At 34.3% G+C, this 23,751-nt stretch overlaps 1 protein-coding gene across 1 annotated transcript in view; it reads right to left on the bottom strand.

Annotated features, from left to right (window-relative positions):
- LOC109081198 (astrotactin-2-like) overlaps nt 1-21,781 on the bottom strand; it is a 418,824-nt gene extending 397,043 nt beyond the window's left edge. The window contains 1 exon segment of the mRNA XM_042723440.1: nt 21,574-21,781. Within this exon segment, the coding sequence (XP_042579374.1) occupies nt 21,574-21,759 (186 nt within the window). The 5' untranslated portion in view covers nt 21,760-21,781.
- Between the last annotated feature and the right edge of the window lie 1,970 nt (nt 21,782-23,751).

Raw genomic sequence — 23,751 nt, forward strand, 5'->3', positions numbered from 1 at the left:
AGGATGTGACATTTGTAAAGGAATGAATGAATGAATGAATGAATTTTAAGTTAAAATAGTATTATTAGTATTATTATTTTAGAAAATTATATTGTTTTAGAAAATTATATTGTTTTAGTTATCATAAAATAAATAAATTAATAAAAAAAGGTTCAGTTAATATTTAATTCTCTGTGAAATTTAATATCTATTAAAAACTGAAATAGTTTCCTCACTATTTCCCCCTGTGTATTTTACAGGGACTGTACAGCACCACTGTAATCGAGAAAATCAAAACTTCAAGTCTTTAAAATGCCAGTGCCAAATTATGTCTACTGCATCATTTGATGAACACTGTACCTGTGTAAACTAGTTTGTGTGGGATTAAAGCATAAAACACAGTTGTTCATGTTTTGCAATAAACACACACACACACACACACACACTAACAAACAAACACAAAAACTCTTAAGTTCTTTCTCTACACAGATACCACCAGAAGATGCAGAGACCCTCTAACTATCTCGGCACATCTAATTTGTGTCTGTCATTACATAAGCAGGCCATCTTATCAAGCTCTGATGCAATGTAAACACTGGGTTGCAATATTGCAATGAGATGCTGAAAGCAGGCCTCCAACAATAAAGCTGCTGAATCCAGGTCACGATTAAAAACAGCAACTTTACCACAAACACACTGGCAAAAATGGAACAAAGATTACAAATGAATGTGTTCAAAATGGACCAACACATAAAACAGAAATTCCACTATCAGATGTGAAAAACAAACGGCTTTGTGTTTCCTCACATCTTCACACAAACCTTTCCCTGTTTAGTATAAATATTTGTGAGCATCTTGTACTGTAATTCACATCAATTACATACATATATATATATATATATTATATATATATATATATATATATATATATATAGATATATATATATATATACAGGGTAAACAAAGTTATTTTGTTTAAAAATCATATTATATATCTATACAGGGTACCAACAAGTTATTTTGTTTTTAAATGTATGAGGTGGCAAGGGGGCCCTTTTTAACCCCACACAAGGGGCAAAAGGCTCACCAGCATGGGGTAAAAAAAGCACACAGTATTGATACAAATACTTGATAAAAAAAACAATGTTTTTTTTTTTGTTGTTGTTGTTTTTTATTTATTTATTTATTTATTATTTTTTTATAATGTCTAAGTCAAAACTTGTTCAAAACAATCACTTTAGATAAGTTTGTACAATGTTCTGCTTATTTTGAAAAATAAAATAATTTTTGTTCAATAAATATACTGTCATTAAAATATGTTAATATAAAAATATATTAAAATACAGAAACAAAATAATTTTAATAAGTAAAGATTCTGAAAGTATTGAAGGAGATCCAATAATAATTGCATAAATATTTACAGTAGTAACAACAAATGATATTTTATTAAAATAATATTATTAATATCATGTTTTGAAATATGATGGTTTCATTCTAAACAATGGTTTATCTCTAATATGGACAACCAACATAATATATGACATTTACCATCTGAAAATCTAACCATGTTATGTCAACAAATGGAAAAATCAGCCATCTATTAATTGTCAGATTGATTGCTGTGCGCCTTTAGCCCCCCAACAGCAGGGGTGCTTTTTACCCCAGATACCATAATTTTGCATATTCTTTTGTTTTATTTAAAAAACAGTTCTTTTATCTTAAACAAAAATGAACATAATAAAGAAGACCTTTGTCTCAAAAGATATGCATTCATTTTAGCGATTCTCATTTGATACTTAAATCTACAACATAAAAAAAAAGACAAATATACATGTGCATCTTGAAAAGCGAATGTTTTGGAAAGTGCTAAGGCACGTTTTTGTGCCATCTAGTGGTTTAGAGGAAAATAAAATCGAAGGTGCCTTTTACCCCGGGATGCCTTTAGCATCGTTGTACCTTATTGTTCATATATATATATATATATACACAAACCCGATTCCAAAAAAGTTTGGACACTGTACAATCTGTGAATACAAACAGAATGCAATGATGTGGAAGTTTCAAATTTCAAGATTTTATTCAGAATACAAAATAGATGACATATCAAATGCTTTCTTGAAACTGAGCAAAGTTATAATTTTAAAGGAAAAAAAAAGTTGATTTTAAATTTCATGGCATCAACACATCTCAAAAAAGTTGGGACAAGGCCATGTGTTACCACTGTGTGGCATCCCCTCTTTTTTTTTATAACAGTCTGCAAACGTCTGGGGACTGAGGAGACAAGTTGCTCAAGTTTAGGAATAGGACTGTTGTCCAATTCTTGTCTAATCAGGCTTCTAGTTGGCTCAACTGTCTTAGGTCTTCTTTGTCGCAATCTTCCTCTTTATGATATGCCAAATGTTTTCTATTGGGTGAAAGATCTGGACTGGCCATTTCAGTACCTGGATCCTTATTCTATGCAGCCATGATGTTGTAATTGATGCAGTATGTGGTCTGGCATTGTCATGTTGGAAAATGCAAGGTCTTCCCTGAAAAAAAGACACATCTGGATGGGAGCATATGTTGTTCTAGAACTTGGATATACCTTTCAGCATTGATGGGGCCTTTCCAGATGTGTAAGCTGTCCATGCCACACGCACTCATGCAACCCCATACCATCAGAGATACAGGCTTCTGAACTGAGCACTGATAACAACTTAGGTGGTCCTTGTCCTCTTTAGTCCGGATGACATGGCGTCCCAGTTTTCCAAAAAGAACTTCAAATTTTGATTTGTCAGACTACAGAACAGTTTTTCACTTTTCCACAGTCCATTTTAAATGAGCCTTGGCCCAGAGAAAAAGCCTGCGCTTCTGGATCATGTTTAGATATGGCTTTTTTTTTTCACTTATAGAGTTTTAGCCGGCAACGGTGAATGGCACTGTGGATTGTGTTCACCGACAATGCTTTCTGGAAGTATTTCTGAGCCCATGTTGTGATTTCCATTACAGTAGCATTCCTGTATGTGATCCAGTGCCGTCTAAGAGCCCGAAGATCACGGACATCCGGTACGGTTTTCCGGCTTTGACCTTTACGCACAGAGATTGTTCCAGATTCTCTGACTCTTTGGATGATATTATGCACTGTAGATGATTATGACTTCAAACTCTTCTCAATTTTTCCCATGAGAAACTCCTTTCTGATATTGCTCCACTATTTTTCGCCTCAGCGTTGGGGGAATTGGTGATCCTCTGACCATCTTGACTTCTGTGAGACACTGCCACTCTGAGAGGCTCTTTTTATACCCAAGCATGTTGCCAATTGACCTAATAAGTTACAAATTGGTCCTCCAGCTGTTCCTTTTTTGTACATTTTACTTTTCCGGCCTCTTATTGCTACCTGTCCCAACTTTTTTGGAATGTGTAGATCTCATGAAATCCAAAATGAGCCAATATTTGACATTTCAAAATGTCTCACTTTCAATATTTGATATGCTATCTATATTCTATAGTGAATAACATATAAGTTTATGAGATTTGTAAATTATTCCATACCTTTTTTACTCACAATTTGTACAGTGTCCCAACTTTTTTGGAATAGGGTTTGTATACACACACACACACACACACACACACACACACACACACACACACACACACACACATACACACACACACACAAAGCACATAAAATACAAACAAGAACACAATTTTCCACTTCATAGTTTTAGGAAGCTGTAAATACTTTTCAGATGTCCAAAGTAAAATAAATCAGCATAATTCAGTCTTCCAGCATGCACTCCCATGTTCATATCTGCCACTGGCTATATGCATGACTCATTAGATGCTGTTTCATGATGATATAGCAAATTAGTTTCCAACACACACACACACACACACACACACACACACACACACACACACACACACACACACACACACACACACACACACACACACACACACACACACACAGTGGTGTGAAAAAGTATAGTTTTGGATTTTGTTTATCCCTTAATAATAAAAACCTTCATTTAAAAACTGCACGTTGTGTTCACTTGTTTTATCTTTTACTAATATTTAAATTTGTTTGATGATCTAAAAAATTAAAGTGTGATAAACATGCAAAAAAATAAGAAATCAGGAAGGGGGCCAACACTTTTTCACACCACTGTATATATAAAAAAAGAAAAACTTGGAATGGATCAGAAACAATTAAATGGAGGACAATTAAAGTTTAATTGGCTCAAACTTTAAAAGAATAATTAAAGGTGTCCACACAGTGTATTAGTTGAGCTAATGCCAGGCAGCACATTAATCTCTGAGCCTTTGGTCCTGAGCCAGACCTTCAGTTCAATGGGCTCTGTGTGCTTATCTGTGCATCTGTATCTATACTGCACAAACACAACACAACTGCTTATTTTATTGGATATCAAGGAACTGCTTTTGTTAAATTAAGGCTGTTATTAAAACATTCTACTGATAATACAATTATATGTGAATCTAACATCTTTCTTTCTTTCTTTCTTTCTTTCTTTCTTTCCTTTCTTTCTTCTTCTCCTTTCTTTCTTTCTAGTAGTTGATAGTAGAAAGATAGGAGTCCTAGTAAGATAGTAGTTAGGAAAAAAGGACACAGACATATTATTGACCTGTTTTGTTGAGATGATGCTTTAGTGAAAACATGAGGACTAAACCTGATATGACCATCTAACTCTATGCTACTGGGCTCTGTAGGTAGTAAGATCCAAGGCTATTAATAAAGCATTGCATTTCACTCAGATGGGCAGGATGCTGTAAGCTGAAATATGGATTTTATTAGGCTCAGTGTCAGTCGTGAACTATCTGAAAACCAAATTGGGCTAAAAGTCTATGTAGGGCTAGACCTTAAGAAAGGCCAAACTGATACAGCTTCCATTCATTCCAGTCAGGTCAGGCCAACCATCTTTGCCATATTCTGGGTCACGAATATCTCAGAATACATTTAAATTAATGCTGCTTCCCGGTTCATGTGCAACCAGACACAGAAAAAAAAAGTATGATTCAGAACAGAGCTGAGATGTAGTTTGAAATGCAACTCTCATTGCGTGAAATGCTGAAGAAAATCACAACAGGACAAGGGTGTTTTAAAATGGATAGCAGTGGTGATTTAAAAGAGAACCAATCTAGAAATACACATTTTGAAAAAGGATAGAGGATTTTACAATTGCTAATGTTAACATGCTAAAGGATAGCTAACTGCCAAAGGTCAGCTAATATTGAAATTGAATAAAGAAATAAAGAAAAAAAGAAATATCAAGCAATATAATATAGTGACTCACTAGTCAGATTCAGGGTTACTAAATTAAATAATATAAGTAATATATATTATTTACTTCTAAAACTAATTTGTATGGGTTAAATTAAGTAGAGTTAGCTTTTTATAGGTAACAATTACAGGTTATCACTTTTTACAGTGTACAATACTATCTCAATTATACTAAAATGAAGCTGCTCAGCTTTACTTCTTGATTAGTTAACCATCCTTATGCATCCCTGTGTGAATACAGGCGGTATATTCTGAAGAAGACATGAGTTAACATTACTCTGTGTCGTGTTGCAGACCCGTATCCTGTCACACTTGCATCACATCAAGCAAGTGCTGACAGAAATGACAAAAGACTAATCAGCAGGAATGAAGTGACCTGTGCAGACCCCTCTGTGATTGACAGCGTCCTTGTCTTCATTTGAAAACCTGTAAAAGAATATTGCTTGGGATAAAGAGAGATTACACCACTGTTTATGACAGATTGAAGGCTATTAGCAGACATATTTTACTGGAACACTACATGTCCTCTGAGTGAACTCCAATTCATGTCATCATTTCCACACAAACTCCATAACCATTGTGTGTAAATCAATATCCTCTGTTGTTTCATCTGAGCAGCTTTTGTCTATGATTTCCATTGTTACCAGCGAAGAAATGCACATGCACTAATACATAGTCTCACACACACACCCTCGTTCACAATCACACAATTTATGCTAGCAGTTCCCCAGACGTGTCATCTTCTCAGTGAGATGAGGTAATTATGTTTGGTATCCGTTGTCAGGTAGTTTTGTTTAATACATGTCACCGTCACTGTGACTTTCATGTGTGACAGTTATTAGTTGGGAATGAATGTTAATAACTCCATACGTCCCTCTGAAAATGTTACCTGCTGTAAGCCCAAGGGGCTTCATACAACCCACACAATCATTACTGTCTGACAGAGAGATAACGCGAGGATTGTTTGGCTATTGCTTTTCTGAATCTTGCCTGTGTCAGATTTCTGCACAGACAAACGAAAGCAGGCAATGTAAATGTTCTTTTGCTGCAACATATGGAGGGTCAGTCAAGTTGCACCGATTCAATTAGATTTTGACTGTAGGCAGGTTTATATAACACTTACATGACTATTTCTGCACAATTAATCAGCTTCAAAACATTTTTCACACACATTTTCTCGACATATGGGTGTTATGTGGGGACCAAATGAAGTGCTTTTTACCACTTTTTTTTTTTTTTTTTAGGCTGTTCTGGGTGGTCGTAAGTTGATGTAAGTGTTTATTAGAGTAGGTTGTTGCTTAATGGCCAAGAACAAGAAAGCCTAATACCAAGGCTAGATCAAAAATCAAGTATTGTTCTATATAGTATAAACGTGTGCAGTATGAATGTAATAGTAAGTCTTTCAGGTACCTTTTGTCTACACTTTTATGAATACTGTGAATTCAAACATACTACTCTGTTCACATACTGTTTTTGCCTACTATATAGTAGGGAAGTATGCAATATGGGACACAGCCCAAGTCTCTGGGAGACGTCCTTCAAATTTAAACTAGTGTTTAAAAGGTTGGGATCCGTACAATTTTTTAATGTCTTGAAAAAAAAAAAAAAAGATAAAAAATACGGTAAAGTGTGTATGCATATACATACAGTTAAAATGTAATCAGAACTTTGATAAAACTGACCAAGCAGAAGAATTCCAGGGGGCCATAAATCAGGGATCCAGCAAGTCTAACTAATGGCTCAGAGTGGTACGGTTCAGGACAGTACAGTACGGTGCACAATTATTTCTGTTTCTATTGTCAGAAGTTGTGAATAGTACCAAAAACACTGATCCGTATTGTACCATTTTTTTTAGGACCCTTCCATCGGGGTACCTAGCACAGTAGTCGGTACCTAAGGGTGGAGATAGGCCTTTCACACTGCGGGAACCTTTTCATAATACCAGAATTAATTGTGGGACTACCCACTTTTTACCATTTTCATTTTTTATTTTTTTTTCTGCAAAACTGTGTCTCTGACTTGAGTCTTTGGCTGCATCTCAGGGCTGTGCCCACCTCAAAAACTTAGTTAAGGTAAAAAATAGGTGCGAGTAATGCACACATTATTTAGCCAACGGACAATGATTAGCTTCCCAAGACATCACTCCAGACGCTAAGAGACCTCCAGCGAATCAGCAACTTGGGAAACCTCCTTTCAGCGAACTACACCACGGAAGGGAACCCCCAACAGATTTAATCCAAGGATTTAATCGCCTAACACAGGCAATGCAAGTAAACCTCCAGATTCTGAGCTGGTGCATTCATATAAAACTGAATAGCCTCATTAAAAACACAATTGTGAGGCTTCAATTAAATGACGGATGGTTGTTCAGGTCAATTGCATATACTGCTATAAAATTTCACATTTTCAGTCTCTTTAAAACCCCGTTCTTTCCCCTCACTAACCTTTTCTTCTGCGGACTTGTGTAAATTATGTGTGTGTTATTATTTTTAGATTAGGTTTGTCTTTAGATGTGTCTGTTTAGTTTCATACATTCTCTCATACTTTTGTACTGAAGTTAATGTCTGTAAAATGCCAATCTCATAGTGTGTAATAAATAAACAATTGTTTTCTCTATAATTCGGATAGTACTATCCATTGCGCGAGTTGGCGTTTTAATGCAACCTGTTGATTCAGTTGATCTGCAGTAAAACAGTGATTTGTCAAAATTCCTTATATTTATAATATAAATGCCCTTTGAGCTAAACTTACCTGTTTTCCCTTACAGTAAAACAAGTATTATGTGAAATGTTACTACTTTTTTTTTGTGAATATATTGCAATATTGCTGTGCACTGAAGCTGAATTTTTATTACCCAAGTCTTAAAGTGTCACGTGATCCTTCAGAAATTCATTCTAATATGCTGATTTGCTGCTCAGTAAAATATCAGAAAATTGTTTTGCTAGTTAATATTTTTGCCATACTTTTTTTCACATGATTTTTTGAGGAATAAAAAGTTGAAAAGAACATGAAATATTGTATAACATTATAAATGTCTTTACTATCACCTTTGATCAGTTTAATGATCATTGCTGAATAGAAAGTATGAATTTCTTAACACAAAAATCTTCCTGACTCTGACTTTTAAATGTTTAGAATAAGCCCTGATAGATTTTTTTTTTATTATTTATTTTTTTACCCATTTTAATCATCCACTAGGTAAAAAAAAAAAAAAAAAAAAAAAACTGATTGCAAAAAAACAACACACATCTCATCAACAATACAGATGATTTGAAGACTCATTCATGGCCACAAGCATAAAAAGTGGGTATGGTGACCAGTCCATGCCAAAGGTGAACACTTAAGCTTAAGTTTTTTCAGCAAAAATATGCATGAGCATATAGCAATAACGATAGCCTTAGCAAATATCATAGAGTGTCTGGATCACGATAAGGAAGATTCATAATAATGTATAGGGTACTTTCAGGCTTTCAGAATGTTTGTGTGAGGGTCGCCTAGTTCTCTGTCCTGTATTCTAGACACACAGTGTACCAAATGAAGCCCTGAGGTAAAAAGGTATACCAACCCAGTGTGAAAACACCGATCATGAGGGAGACCACCTCCAAGTGGGCCACCTGATTCTATAGCCGCGCGGTTTGATAAGCAGCACACAAGTATGAAAAGACGAATCAATGGTGGTCTGTTAGTGCCCCTGAAGGCAGTTCCCTGAAAACAGACACAACATTTCACATGCAGCGATTGAGCAGTCTACTCTAAATGATTATGCAAAGGCGAGGGTGACGCACAGAGCATTGCAGAATATCCCCTGTGTCCTGCTGAGTCCGGTCAGCCAGGAGATCTCTGGACTGTGATGGGGTGCCAAGAGCTAATGACGCAACAGATGTAAACAACAGCTTCTGCGCTGGGTTTGTGCTTTTTTAAAAGGGGCAGAGAGATCACTAATGTAGCTAAGTTAAAAACAAGAAAGAAGCTGACAAACAAATAGCTTACAGATGCAAGCAGATACTTTTGGGTTCCTTAGGTTATTTGAAGGCCAATGCATAAAAAAATGCTGACTGAAAGTTCAACTGAAGAAAATGTGAGTGCTGCATGTCCCATGGTAAAACGTGCTCCACGGTGTTGTGGGTGGTTGCCAGGTATTGCTATATGCGGTTAAAACAAGTGGTTGCTGCTAGGTGGTTTCTTTACTGGGCCAAGTTTAAAAGAGAACAATCTCTCAAAGTCTATGGGGCTGGATTCAAGAAAGACTACTTTTAAATAAAATCTATAACAACTTGCGTTCAATGCTAATTTAAAAGAAGTGGAAGAACATTTCTTAGTGTAAATTCTAAGAAAAAAGAATCTGATGTATATTACCTAAGTTGATTAAGATAAAACAGAGCCTTGTGGGACCCCTTTACTGTCGCGTGAAAAGGCAAAACGACCGTAACTACGATTTTTTTGTCTAAAATTAATTACTGATATTTTTGGGACATCCAAGACATCCTTTATCATGTGTATAAGTATCTTGAGTCAATGTAGTTTTTTTTTTTTTCCCAAAAAAATAATGGGTCGTCTCAACCGTAACTTCGAAAAGCCCCGGAGAAATTAAGGCAGAGCACTGTAGGACACCAGTACAGCTCTTTCACTTTTTTGTTTGGAACGCTCAATATTTAGTTACCAGTGTTTCTGACTTGATGCTTAGCTGTGCGTCAATATGAAGTTACGTGCCGGTGTTGTAGTGACAAAATGTTTCACCCCGCCAGATTATGCACCCCCTAGTATTGGTAGGTTTAGGAGTAGGTGTAGGGAGGGTTAGGATTAGGGCTGGGGTTGGGATTAGGCAATCAGGAAGCGACTTCAATGAGGGTAATCTGGCAGTGGTGCAGACTTCGGCATCAGAATTTGAGTTAGTACGGTGTTCTCTGCCTTTGTTTTACTGTCCATTGTAACAGTCTGCGGCTTTTAATTACGGTGTAGGACAATTAATTAGAATAGATTGCGTCTACCAAACAGCTCCCATATAACAAAGCACTGTAAAGACTAGATACCTTGGCAGCAATATGTATCGTGAATAAACCATTAAAGATTTTCTTTTTTCTTTTTTGTAATGCAGGATCTATTATTCACCAGGCTGTGAATTCGTAGTTGGATGCGTGTGGACTCGAATGCCATAGCCTAGCATGATCAATCATAAAATCCTTGGCCTTACTAACAGTTTTCACAATTAATCCATATCCGACCTTGCCTTGTAACCCGATATCAATCAATACATGGTGATGAACGTCATCGGAGATGTTTAATCCAACAAGCATTCTGAGCATTATTCCTGCTTGCTGACGTTCCATATCAATCCACAAGTAGTCCGTTTATGTTAGTCTATTTCAGAATCAGAATCAGAATCAGAATGAGCTTTATTGCCAGGTATGTTTACACATCCGAGGAATATTGTTTTCCGTGACAGAAGCTCCGCAGTGCAACAGAAATGACCGCGACAGAACAAAAAACACACAATAAAAGAATAAAAAATACAGAAAATACAAATAAGTAGGTGTAGTAATGCACAATATACAAATTAACCGAATTGTATTGCAGAATATATTACAATGAAGCATTCTTTATGTACAGGTATATTATATGCAAAAAAATAATAATTTCTTCGGACGCTCAAGTATGTGTGTTAGATAATAAGGTTATGTGGCTGTAAAATATAATAGTGTAATGTGTTCCAAGGTTGAACTATTTCATTCTGCACAGTCCAATATAAAAGCATTTATGCTATGTCTAGCATTCTTTTACCTTAGTGAGCATAGCAAATAATTGTTATTCCACGGTATCCGGTCACCGTTTTAACTTTTAGTCTGCTTGTTACGGTGGTTAACAACAAAACAAAAAACAAACCTTAATACAGTCTCACTCGCTCAGGAGAGGTTATAACATTTTGGGACATTGCTTGAATGCAGAGGTAAAGAAAACGATAAAAGACTGTTCAGTTATTCTTGGCACATAGCGATCTAGTTTTGTGTCTCTTTACCAAATCAATATATCATCACGAGCATCCGCAGGTTTATTTGTGTGTTTGTTTGTGTAATGTTTGTTTTTTTTTGTTTTTTTTAGTGTTTATTGGATGGTTTTTAAGCCATGATTCCCATCCACTTACAATATAAAAACTGATAGACTGCGAACGTTTTGAGCTAAAAAAAAATCTTGGTTTTGTGTTCGACTAAAGAAACAAAGTCAACTACATCTTGGATGCCCTGTGGTTAAACAGAGTAAAACATCTAATTTCATTTTTTTTGGGTGCCACTCTCCCTTTAAGGTCAGTCATCCTAAGTAACCGCAACATGCCTTAAATGTTAAATCTAGATTCCATGCTACCATGGGCTATTCATTGAAAGAACCTAAATACTTTAAATTAAACATATTTTGCGATTTTAGGTATCTTCTTTTCTTTCTATCTTTTCTTTCTTGTCTTATTCTTTTTTTTTTTCTTGTCTTTTTCTGTCTTTCTTTCTTTCTTTCTTTCTTTCTTTCTTTTTCTTTCTTCTTTCCTCAACATTTAAGAAAAGAAAGAGATGGACACAATACCATGAGGCTGAGAAAACTTACAGCAGGAATGAAATGCCCGTTAGCAAACAGCATTAAGAGTTTGATTACCAGTATATTTTACTTAAGTACCAACACCCTCTAGATGGACTATTGATTTGATTTTCCCGTGTACGCAAAAGTATGGTTATGACATGTCTTGGATGTGTCCTCCTGACATTCATGCTTCAGTATTGTTAGTCAGGTCTGCAAATTACATTGCATCATTAATCAGATAATATTTGATTGACTCAAACATTGCACAAGATTTATAATTGTCAACGACATGGTAGAATATTGTTAAATCTGCATATTGGTCCAACCTGAACAACCGTGTTTAACTTCCTCATTTCTGTCTCCAGTAAACATCTCATGAATTCCTCTCCACACCTGTGTGTACCCAACTGTATGATTTAAAACTCATTATCCTGAGTGGGTACCTTGGTGAGACCTGTAACCTATTAGAAGCAAATCATTCTCCTGGCACGCAGTGTTTTGCGCAACGTGACTGGGGCATAATGCTAATTTTAACGAAAGCCACCCTCATTCCAGGTGGATGCTGCACACTGGTTAGTGGCCTGATGAGAAGCAACCCCGACACGTGATTGTAAAGTGCTTTGGGTTTACAGAAATATATTGTAAATGCCGCATTCATTCATATAGTTATCTACTAACCATATCAGACTGTGAAAATGGATTCAATTTTCACCAGATTTCAAGTGAAAGTGGAAATTGCGGTCTATACAGGCATGTGGCCAAAGCCTGCCTATACCTCCTTCTATAACCCCGGTTTGCAATTTTCAGGCGAGGGATTTCTACGAGAATGCTGTGCTTCCAACCTACAGGTAGTTTCAACAGCTAGAGAGGTCGTTTGTGTGCTCCAGCATGACAATGTTCCTGTGCAACAAAGCGAGGTCCATAAGAAAGGATTTATTTGAATCTGCTGTGGAAGAACTTGACTGGCTTTATGCTTTTGTTTCTGAATGGGAGCAAATCCCCATAGCCATGCTTCAACATGTAGTTTTGGAAAAAGCCTGAAAAGCCAGAAGGGTGGAAGCTGTGTATTTGTTTTTCTATATTTTCTACAATTGTTGAACATAAGCATATCACTGGGGCTGGGAAGATGAGACCTACGATCAGCCTCATTTGCGTCTGCTCAGAAATTTCATGTCTTGTATTGATGACTTTTAACATTAATTTCTACTCATTCTCACTCCCAACCTGCTAGATATTGCCTGCTAATACTGAAAAAGCGCCCAAGTCTATGCGCATGTGACATAGACGGATTATTATATAATTGCTGTTCAAAAGTTTTGTGATCTGAAATGTGATTTAGTTTTTTTTTTTTTTTCTTAAAGAGGGTCTTCTTATTGCTCTTCACGGCTGCATTTATTGAATCAAAATACAGAAGAAAAAAAAGTATAGGAATTACTATCCATTACTGCTACAAAAAATAATGGGTTTCTTTTTTAATATACTTTAAAATATTATAAGTTCCTGTGGGCAAAGCTGGTTTTCCAGTGCCACATGATCCTTAAGAAATCACTCGAAAAAAGTGATGTTTTATCAATATTGTGCGTGCTTTAGTTTATTTAAAGACTTAATATATATATATACTTATATATATATATCATATATATAGATATATATATATATATTACATATATAGCATGATTTATCTGAAGTTATGTGACACTGACCAACTGGAAAAGAAAAAAAATCAGGGGAAAAAAAAAATGCTTAAGTAAAGGATGATGAAATTTCAGCTTCGCATCACAGGAATATAATATATTTTGAAGTATATTAAAAACGAAAACATTTAAACTTGTCATAATATTTCAAAATATTGTAAAGGGGTTTATGATTATATAGTATATTATATATATATATTATATATATATATATATATATATATAAATATATATATATATATATATATATATATATATATATATAAACACTGCCTTGCAGCAGAAAATACTTCTTGAATAAATAAATAAATAAAACAGACAAACTTTCTGATCTAATTTGAATATTAATTTAGCGAACATTTTTATCTGTCAGTCTGGTCTGTCTACAGACAGTGTGGCTTTACAATCCCCAGTGGGATGATGTCAATGCACTATACTTTTTAATTATCTCTCACTAATACTGTATATACTGTATAGGTATGTGTAAGATATATGCAGTCCTGCAATTTAGCTTCTTTGGTCTTACTATGAAATGCAACTTTTTCATATTGGTCAACTGCAAGAGGCTATCAGCACTGTACATGCACTGCACAAATAAAACAGATAGATTTTTAGGATATTTTCATGCAGTACAATCACACACACAACAATAAAAAATAAAACTGCTCTTATAGTCTCACAAAAATTCCCCTATTAGCTGCTCACTGGAGTAACAAACATCTGTGTGTGATTCACTCTGTGCTACACAGAAATCAATAAAGAGTTTGAAAGCTGAAGTCTCTCATTCTTTCATGGCTGCCCTTTAGCCTGAATGGCCCATAAAACTGGCTGATCAAAGAAAACTTGAAGCAGATTTGTAGTTTTACTCAGCACACTGCTTTTACTGTGTGAATGCTGGAGAATCCTTCAGACACAAACAAAGAAAACAATGACCACAATAAGATACTATGAATATCAAACATTTACACAACTCTGAGAATATCATGAGAATATGTAGATCAAAGTGTTTCAAGAACAGTGGCTTTTGCATCTTCACAGTAAAAGGACAGCAGCATAAAAAAATGCTCATTTTGAAGGAGAGCTTGAACTTGAACACCATCACTGGAAATACTACAAAAGCCAAACTCATTAGATAGCATTAATGTGCTGTCTTTACTTGTGCACTTATTGCAATTTGTTATCTTTTGTTGCGGTTTAAATTGGTTTTGCCTTGCGCTGTCCATTTGTAGCACCATTAGACTCAAGGAAACATTATTTATTCTTCTGTATACCTGGCTACTTGATGACAAGAAATCTTTTTTGGTTTGTCTCTACAGTGTAGTGTACAGTATATTGGACTAAGAACACTAACTTGAATGGTAAATGATCAGTGATTGCTTTGATTGGACCATTTCTACAGTCATGGCCAAAAGTATGTTTGACTTTTCAAACTAACATGCGCTGTCTTTTGGAACTGTTTTCTTTAACGTATTTTATCAATCAAGCATAAAGTTTCCTGAAAATATCCTCATCCTCAGGACAGCCAAGATTTAGATTAGTTTGTACTTCATTGGAACAGATTATTTATTCATGTATGTATGTATGCATGCATTTTTATTTATTTATTTATTTTTATTGACTCGTATTTTAGATGGAAGCAATGGTTTGAAGTGAAATATTGGCAATATGAGTGGATATTTTGTAGCACATGTTTTGGAAAAAAAACAACCACAATAAAATTTTCTACTACGCACACATAACACATTTAAAAACCTCTACACTCACATTTTTCCACCACTCTTTTGCAAACTGCTTCAGTTCTCTGCTATTTGAAGGGTGCCCTCCACCAACTGTTGTTTTCTGATATCTCCATTGATATTCAATGGGATATAAATAGGGCCACTTCTGAGCACTCCAGCGTTTGTCCTTCAGCCATCTCTAGGTATTTTCAAACTTAAGGTCAGTGTTCTGCTGGACATGAACTTCAATGGACACACTGCACTGCATAATGCCATTGCAAGGTCATCTCCTGATTTAAAGGGGGGCTACAATGGAGTTTCGTGTATTCAGAGTTGTTCACAGTGTTAAAGAGATTAATTCTCATGCTAAACATGGCCAAAGTTTTAAAAAATAACTTGGACGAATGACAGAGAATTTCTGTGCCGAAAATCTTACTTCCGGGTTGGTACAAGTTTCGGCTGTTTTTTTTCGTTTTTTTTTTTGATCGTGGATCTAATGATGTAAACAATGGTGGAACTCCTTATATGAGCATTTCTCTCGGAAAAGCGCGCCCACGCACACGTAGACCAGAGGAGAGCGAGACCGCGCTCATCAGTGTGCTTCATCGGGAAATCGTCGACAGTGCTGCATGGGATTTGTTCGAGAATGTCTCCAAATAAGTGTGTTTTTGGATGAGAGGGAAAGTTTACCGTGTTCAGCTTCCCAAAGAATCCAGCGTTACACGAACAGTGGATGCAGTTTGTTTTTCCGGGGCAGCAATGGAGTGTAGCAAGTGCGTTTGTGTGTCCTCGTCATTTCAGTGACAAATGTTTAACCCTTTATTGACATTCAATTATAATATATTTATATTCAAAACACCCCCAACATATGAAACTTTTATTAAAGTATTTTACATGCCCTAGAATAAACAACTGATCACAACCTTGGCTTCTTGGGGGATTTCTGTTATTGTGTGATCAAAAATTACATGTATGTATGTATGTATTTAGAGAAAAAAAAAAATAATAAAAAAAATTCCTTAAGCCTGGGCCTTACTAATAAATATGACTAGATAGCAGTCACATATTAACTGATAATCATATCTACTGTATTAAAGCTATTCTCAGATCATGACGTGAAAGTCTTAAAATTAATAATAATAATAATAATAATAATAATAATAATTATATATATATATATATATATATATATATATATAATATATATATATATATATATATATATATATATATATATATATATATAAACTGTTTGTAACTGGTTTCCAAAATATGCTAGTGACATCAGTATTGGGGACATCAGTTCTTTAATAATAAAAAATACAAATTGTACAAGTAAATGCCAAATTACAATAAATAAATAAGTACGTAAATATAAACACAAATAAACATAATAAAGTCAGAATTGTGAGATAAAAAGTTGCAGTTACATTTTATTAAGAAAAAAAGTCAGTATTGTGAGATGTAAACAAGGAATTATTGGGAAAGTCATAATTTGTATCTCACAGTTCTGACTCTTTTCTCAGAATTGTGAGTTAATATCAGAATTGTGAGAAGAAAAAGTCTGAAAAAAAAAGTCTAAAAAAAAAAAAAAACATACATATATATATATATATATATATTTTTTTTTTTTGACTGTTACAAAAAAATAAATAAAAAAATAATTTCCAAATAAATATTTTATTTTGAACTTTCTGCTCATCAAAAATCATACTGACCCTAAACTTTTAAATGATAATGGTGGTGATCTTCTGTGGAAAGCTTAGGACCATACAAGGTTCATCCAATAACTGCATTTGGTCCAAAAATACAGCGACAGAAAATGGGTTAAAACAAGGGTAAATATTGTTTGGCAGTAATTTTACAAGATGGAGGAAATTGATGGAAAGTTTGGGTTATAATCGATACCGCTAACTTGCCAATTCTTCTTGACAGGTAAGCTAAACTTCAAATTGAAATTATCTTATTAAAAGAAGTCTACTTTAACCTGTTGACTCACGCCTTCACTTTTACAGAGCCGTCATTGCTGTGTTTGTGATGTTTGAGTTTGGGGAGGCGTGATGCATGAAAGGGGCTTTCGCAAAAACAACATGATTTATTTTTTGTGGCTCCGGAAGATTCTGCTAGCAGCACATAAACTGCTTAGTCTAGCTTTAAAGTAGGGAACAAAAACAAAATGGCAAAATTGTGGCAAAATTAAACATTCTTAACAGTGTGCATGACAATAACAACAAAACTACACATGTGCCTGTACTAAAGGATGTAAGCATTTACTGACCATAAGTTTTGATAAATACTGCCATACTGCAAAAGCGCAACCTAAATCATCCACCTCAGTCATCTCTCATCTTCTGAAAGTGGAATCAAACCTGAGATAACAAACAAGTGAGCGTGAACAGAGGCTGAGCGACAGCTCGCTGGCGGAAGAGCACTGCTCAACACCTTCAATCTGTCACTGCCTTGACAGAATTACAGTTAATGATGCTCATTGAAAATGCCAGCGCTCCTCTGGCCGCTCGCAAACACGCAGGCAGATGCGCCTTGTTTTCATGAAGAGGATGGATGCTCATTTTTATCAGCTCCAGTTCTGTTCTCCAGTGTCTGATTGATGTCAGTTAGTGTGTGTGAATCTGGAGGTGGATTGAGGATAAATGTGAAGGTATGTGTGAAATGTCTTCTGGCAAACACACGCCACTGGAGATGATGTCTTAGATGCATAGTATTGTTCAGGGACTTCTTTTGCACCTGACAGTTGAACTCCACTGAAGAAGTTCAACGACTACAGCAGATACTACAATGCTTGTTTTTTTTTTTCAGAATCATTGCATTGCCACATAAACACAAATCAAGAGAATACAAACTTCCATGATTTGCTCACAGATTAAATTGCAGTAAAGAGTTTAAAAGGTGCCATGAAAGAAAACAGACTGGCTGTATTACACTTTTATTTCAGCAAATATCTCAATAGAGATGGAAACTTCATCAGTGCTTTTCCCATAATGTAGAGTGAGCGTGTATGAATGGTTGCCAGGTTGAAGTATTATGTTATTAACACTAGACAGAAAATGTATCCATTTAAGAGATAAACTCTAAGCCATTTAAACTCTTGAAATCTGGCAACCACAACAATGAAAGCTTGTGGAGGCTTTTTACCAGTGCAAGATAAAGCAAATTAAAATGAAACATTTAGGATAAATAACCAGCAGGCAAATATCCTAGATAACAATGCATAAATTGTGATAATGATCAATAAATGATTCATCGTGCATCCTTACATGTACAGTGTTCAGTAACTGAAGCATTTGCAGTCAATTTTCATTATTAGGACATCTCAAAGGTTTTTATTATTATTATTATTATTATTATTATTATTATTATTATTATTATTATTATTATTATCATCATTATTATTATTATTTTGCTATTAGCATATCTCAAGAGTGATTTTTTTTTTCATGAAAAAAATTGCTCATGAAACACTTTCACAGAACTTACAGAACAGTGTAGATCTACACTGCAATGCCACTGATTTGCCACAATTTGCTCAGAAACAGTGCTATCCACTGAAGCGTGTGATATTACCTGCATTTACTACAGCTCTCTGTGAAACTGGGAAGCGTCTCTACAAATATCAGTGTTATTAGTTTGACTATTTAAAAAAAAGAAAAAAGAAAAAAGAAAGAAAGAAAAGCAGTAATATTACCAGCTTACAGCTGAGAAATTGAATACGGTTTTATATTATCAAAGCTATTCATGTTGACTGCTAGCTTGTGTTTGTGTGAGTGTTTGTCTGGTGGAGACAGAGAAAAAGAGACAGTGTGCTGTCCCTAGATACTGAAAGTAATTTTGGAATAATAAATCAAATTGTCATTTTTATCATGTTTAATATGTATTTTGCTGTGGTAGGCTATGCAGCTCTTTGAAATAGCTGAATCAAACTACCATAGAATTGTGTGGAATTGTTATGGAAAATTAACCTTAGAACTCATGCTGGTGATAGATAGATAGATAGATAGATAGATAGATAGATAGATAGATAGATAGATAGATAGATAGATAGATAGATAGATAGATAGATAGATAGATAGATAGATAGATAGATAGATAGATAGATAGATAGATAGATAGATAGATAGATAGATAGATAGATAGATAGATAGATAAGTTTTAGTGATTTGGATTGTGTGTTTTTTTGTCAGTTGAATTGCTAAAAAAAAAATGAATGTACATATGAATATATAAAAATGAATATATATTTGATTTATTTGATTTATTTATTTATTATATATATGATTTATTTATTTATTTATATATATGATTTATATATATATATATATTATATATATATATATATATATATATATATATATATATAATATATATATATATATATATATATATATATATATATATATATAACTATATTATAACTTTAACTTTTTAGTTAACAATAATAACCCTGGATCTTGTAACTTGAAAAAAAAGTTGAATTTGGTTAAATTATTTTGATTTTGTTTTAAAGTAATGGGAAAACATGTTAGCATGACTTGAAACATATTTTAGCATGATCATGTAACACATCCGTTCGAAATCTCTCACAAGTATTCAGCTGTGTAGAGATCTAGTAAATGTAAAGGCCATAACTATATGATTCACACCATTTTCATACTTAAAGCATTTAGTGGCTCTCTTGCCCTATGGATGTGAACACTGAGACCTTCATTATTTCGACGCAATGCATTTGAATGAATGTCTTGAACTTACTAGGGTTGACAGTGTATGGAATGAATGCACACATCTGTGAAGAAAGAGAGAATGCTTTCTGACTGAAAATGCAGAATAGGAGAGGGTGATGTTTATTTATTTTGCCAAGTGGAAACTGTGGTTTGGTTCTGATGCAGTAATGAATATTGAGCTGCTTTCTCCTCTCTCTGCTGCTCATGGAAGTCTTGTGGATGCTGTTTTAAATGCACTGTAAAAATTGAGTGTGAATTTACAGTATTTCCTGGCTAGCAGCTGCTGCACTACCACAGTCGTTTTTAAATTAGTAGTTGCCCCAACTTATTACAATTAAATTACAAATGTCCACTGTGGCACTGAGGAGGAGAAAAAAAGAGATGCAACAACAGTATTGCAAACCCTTTTTCTAGATTGTGTTTCAGACAAGCAGCTTTGTTGTACAATGATTTGAGGGGTGGCTGGGTAGGTAGGTAGGTAAGTATAACTACAAAGCATTGTTTTTATTTATTTATTTATATTAAAATTTGAATATGTATATTAAAAACACAATAAAAAAAAAAAAAGAAATCCTGGAAATATCTAAGCATGTTTATATATATATATATATATATATATATATATATATATATATATATAATGAAATGTTGCTTTCTGTCCTGTCTAAGAGCAATTGTCTTCCAAAGCAGAGAGTGTGATAAATCGATTGCATTTGTATGCAAAGTGCAAGAAAGTGTAAAACTATATGCACTCAGAGATCTGCATCCAGTGAAAGCAACTGAAGTTCCAGAGCCAGCTGTTCAGTACTCACCATGACGGAGATGTGAAGCAGGTGCATGTGTTCGTGCAGGATGCTGTTTTAAATACACTGTAAAAATTGAGTGTGAATTTACAGTATTTCCTGGCTAGCAGCTGCTGCACTACCACAGTCGTTTTTAAATTAGTAGTTGCCCAACTTATTACAATTAAATTACAAATGTCCACTGTGACACTGAGGAGGAGAAAAAAAGAGATGCAACAACAGTATTGCAAACCCTTTTTCTAGATTATGTTTCAGACAAGCAGCTTTGCTGAACAATGATTTGAGGGGTGGCTGGGTAGGTAGGTAGGTAAGTATAACCACAAAGCATTGTTCTTATTTATTTATTTATATTAAAATTTGAATATGTATATTAAAAACACAATAAAAAAAAAAGAAATCCTGGAAATATCTAAGCATGTTTATATATATATATATATATTATATATATATATATATATATATATATAAATGTTTCTTTAAGTGTCATCTATAGGTTCTAATATGTTATATGATCACATGTTCAGGGGTAATTTATACTGATAAATGAAATGTTTCTTTAAGTGTCATCTATATATATATATATATATATATATATATATATATATATATATATATATATATATAATATAATGAAATGTTGCTTTCTGTCCTGTCTAAGAGAAATTGTCTTCCAAAGCAGAGAGTGTGATAAATCGATTGCATTTGTATGCAAAGTGCAAGAAAGTGTAAAACTATATGCACTCAGAGATCTGCATCCAGTGAAAGCAACTGAAGTTCCAGAGCCAACTGTTCAGTACTCACCATGACGGAGATGTGAAGCAGGTGCATGTGTTCGTGCAGGACGCGGGGTGGTTCCCGGATGGTGGGCTGTGTGGCTTGCGACTGCTGCTCGGAGCTGCTCATGGACACGTGGAAGTACAGCGTCCCATTCTCCAGCCACTGCTGCTTCCAGTGCACCTGTGAGATGTCTATCCCTGTCCCTGACATCTCTAAAAGGCACAGACAAAACAGAGGTCAGCTGTGGGATGAATTTAACTGTCAAGACAATTATATTACAATGTGCAAAATAAATAAATAAAAAGCATGATGGTAAAAACAGGCCTGATGTACTGTTGATGTACTGTATGTTGATTGTTTTTGAGACTGTGTATAGGGTCATGAGCTCATCCAGTTCATAATATACAAACACCACTGATCACAAGTTTAGAATAATTAAGATTTTTCTATGGTTCTGAAAGAAGTCTCTCTCACTCACTAAGGCTGAATATTATTTGAAAAAATAAATAAACAAATAAATAATAATAATAATAAGAAGAAGATATTGTAAAACATTACAATTCAAAAATAACCATATAATAACAATATTTATTCTTATTCTTCATCTTATATTATTATTATTATTATAATTATTATTATTATTATATTTTTCTACTTCAAACTTGTGAATTATGCAGTTTTCAAAAAAACAAATAATAATTATATATATATATATATATATATATATATATATATATATATATATATATATATATATATATATATATATATATATATATATATATATATTTATAAAATCCTAATTATTCCAAACTCATGGCCAGTAGGGTCTACACATGTTTTTGTAGAAAATATGCTATAATATAATACATAATGTAATGTAATGTAATGTAATGTGATGTAATGTAATTTAATATATATATTTGTGTTGTGCCATCCATCATAAAAGTTCTGGATGGATGTGGCGAGCCTCCATGTGTGCCCTTAGGCTCTGGTAGCAAACTCTGACATCCAATGCGTTGGAATTATGACATCCTGACCCAGGATCCATTTTCCTAACTTCAAACAGATTTTCTGAGCATCAAACAGCAGGTAAACAATCTCCCTTCATGCCGACACTCTTTTGATTTCTCTAACTGCTCTTGACATCTTCAAACACAAGCTGACATTGCTTGAAATAGAGACTCAGACTTCAATCAGAAGAGCGGTACCTCTAACTTTCTGACACCTGACAAATTTCAAGTGTTTATTAGTTCATTTAAGTCCTCAAAGTTACTGAGATAACCACAATCTCAAAACACAGATTCAAACAAAATACAGTCAAAATGAGCTTAGTTCTAAAGAAACAGATCAAACTGAGGAAGACTAAATCTAGAATTAAATAGAATAATCTACAATTAGATTTAGTGTGACAATGTCTCCAGATGCTTCAAGAAATTACTGGGAACGGCAAAGCTACCTGAAAAACTATGCACAAATGCATCTAGGGCAAAAGCTGCTTTAAACACAAAAGATGATCCCACCAAATGTTGATTTAATTTAGTTAATAGAAGTTAACTGATAAAGAAAATCTATTTATGGCATTATGTTTGACAGCATCCTCATTTAACAGCATTTTTACACAAGTGCTGTGGCGGTATCTCCAAGACACTTGAAGAAACCTTCCTGCAAAGCTACCTGAAAAACAATGTGCAAGTGTACCTGGACAAAAGCTGTTTTAATATGTTAATAAAAGTTAATTGATAAATAAAATCCATTTATGACAATATTTTTGAAAGAATCCTTACTTTTCAGCATATTTACACAAGTGCCTAAAACTTCTCACAGTACTGGTAAGCTTTGGAGGCAGGTTTCTTAAAATGTCTTGAAGACATTGCTACAGTTCTTCTGGATTTAGTTTGTCTCAGTTTAATCTGTTTCTTCATTTAATCACAAACAGATTCGATGATGGTGAGATCAGATCTCCATGTGGAGCATCGTCTGTTGTCAGACTGCTTGTGCATTCAAAAATCTCACTAGATTATTATTAAAATTAATGGCAAAATGAATGTTTGGAACTGATATTTTCTACTGACACACTTCAGGAACAGATATAAATAAATGGCTTAAAACCATTTTTAACCAATGCAGATGGCCTCTTAAATCAGTCAATTCGTTGACAATAAAACACGGTTCATAAGCACCGCTGGACTGATTTTCAAT

The sequence above is a fragment of the Cyprinus carpio genome, chromosome B5 (genome assembly GCF_018340385.1).
Source record: "Cyprinus carpio isolate SPL01 chromosome B5, ASM1834038v1, whole genome shotgun sequence".
Taxonomy (NCBI): domain Eukaryota; kingdom Metazoa; phylum Chordata; class Actinopteri; order Cypriniformes; family Cyprinidae; genus Cyprinus; species Cyprinus carpio.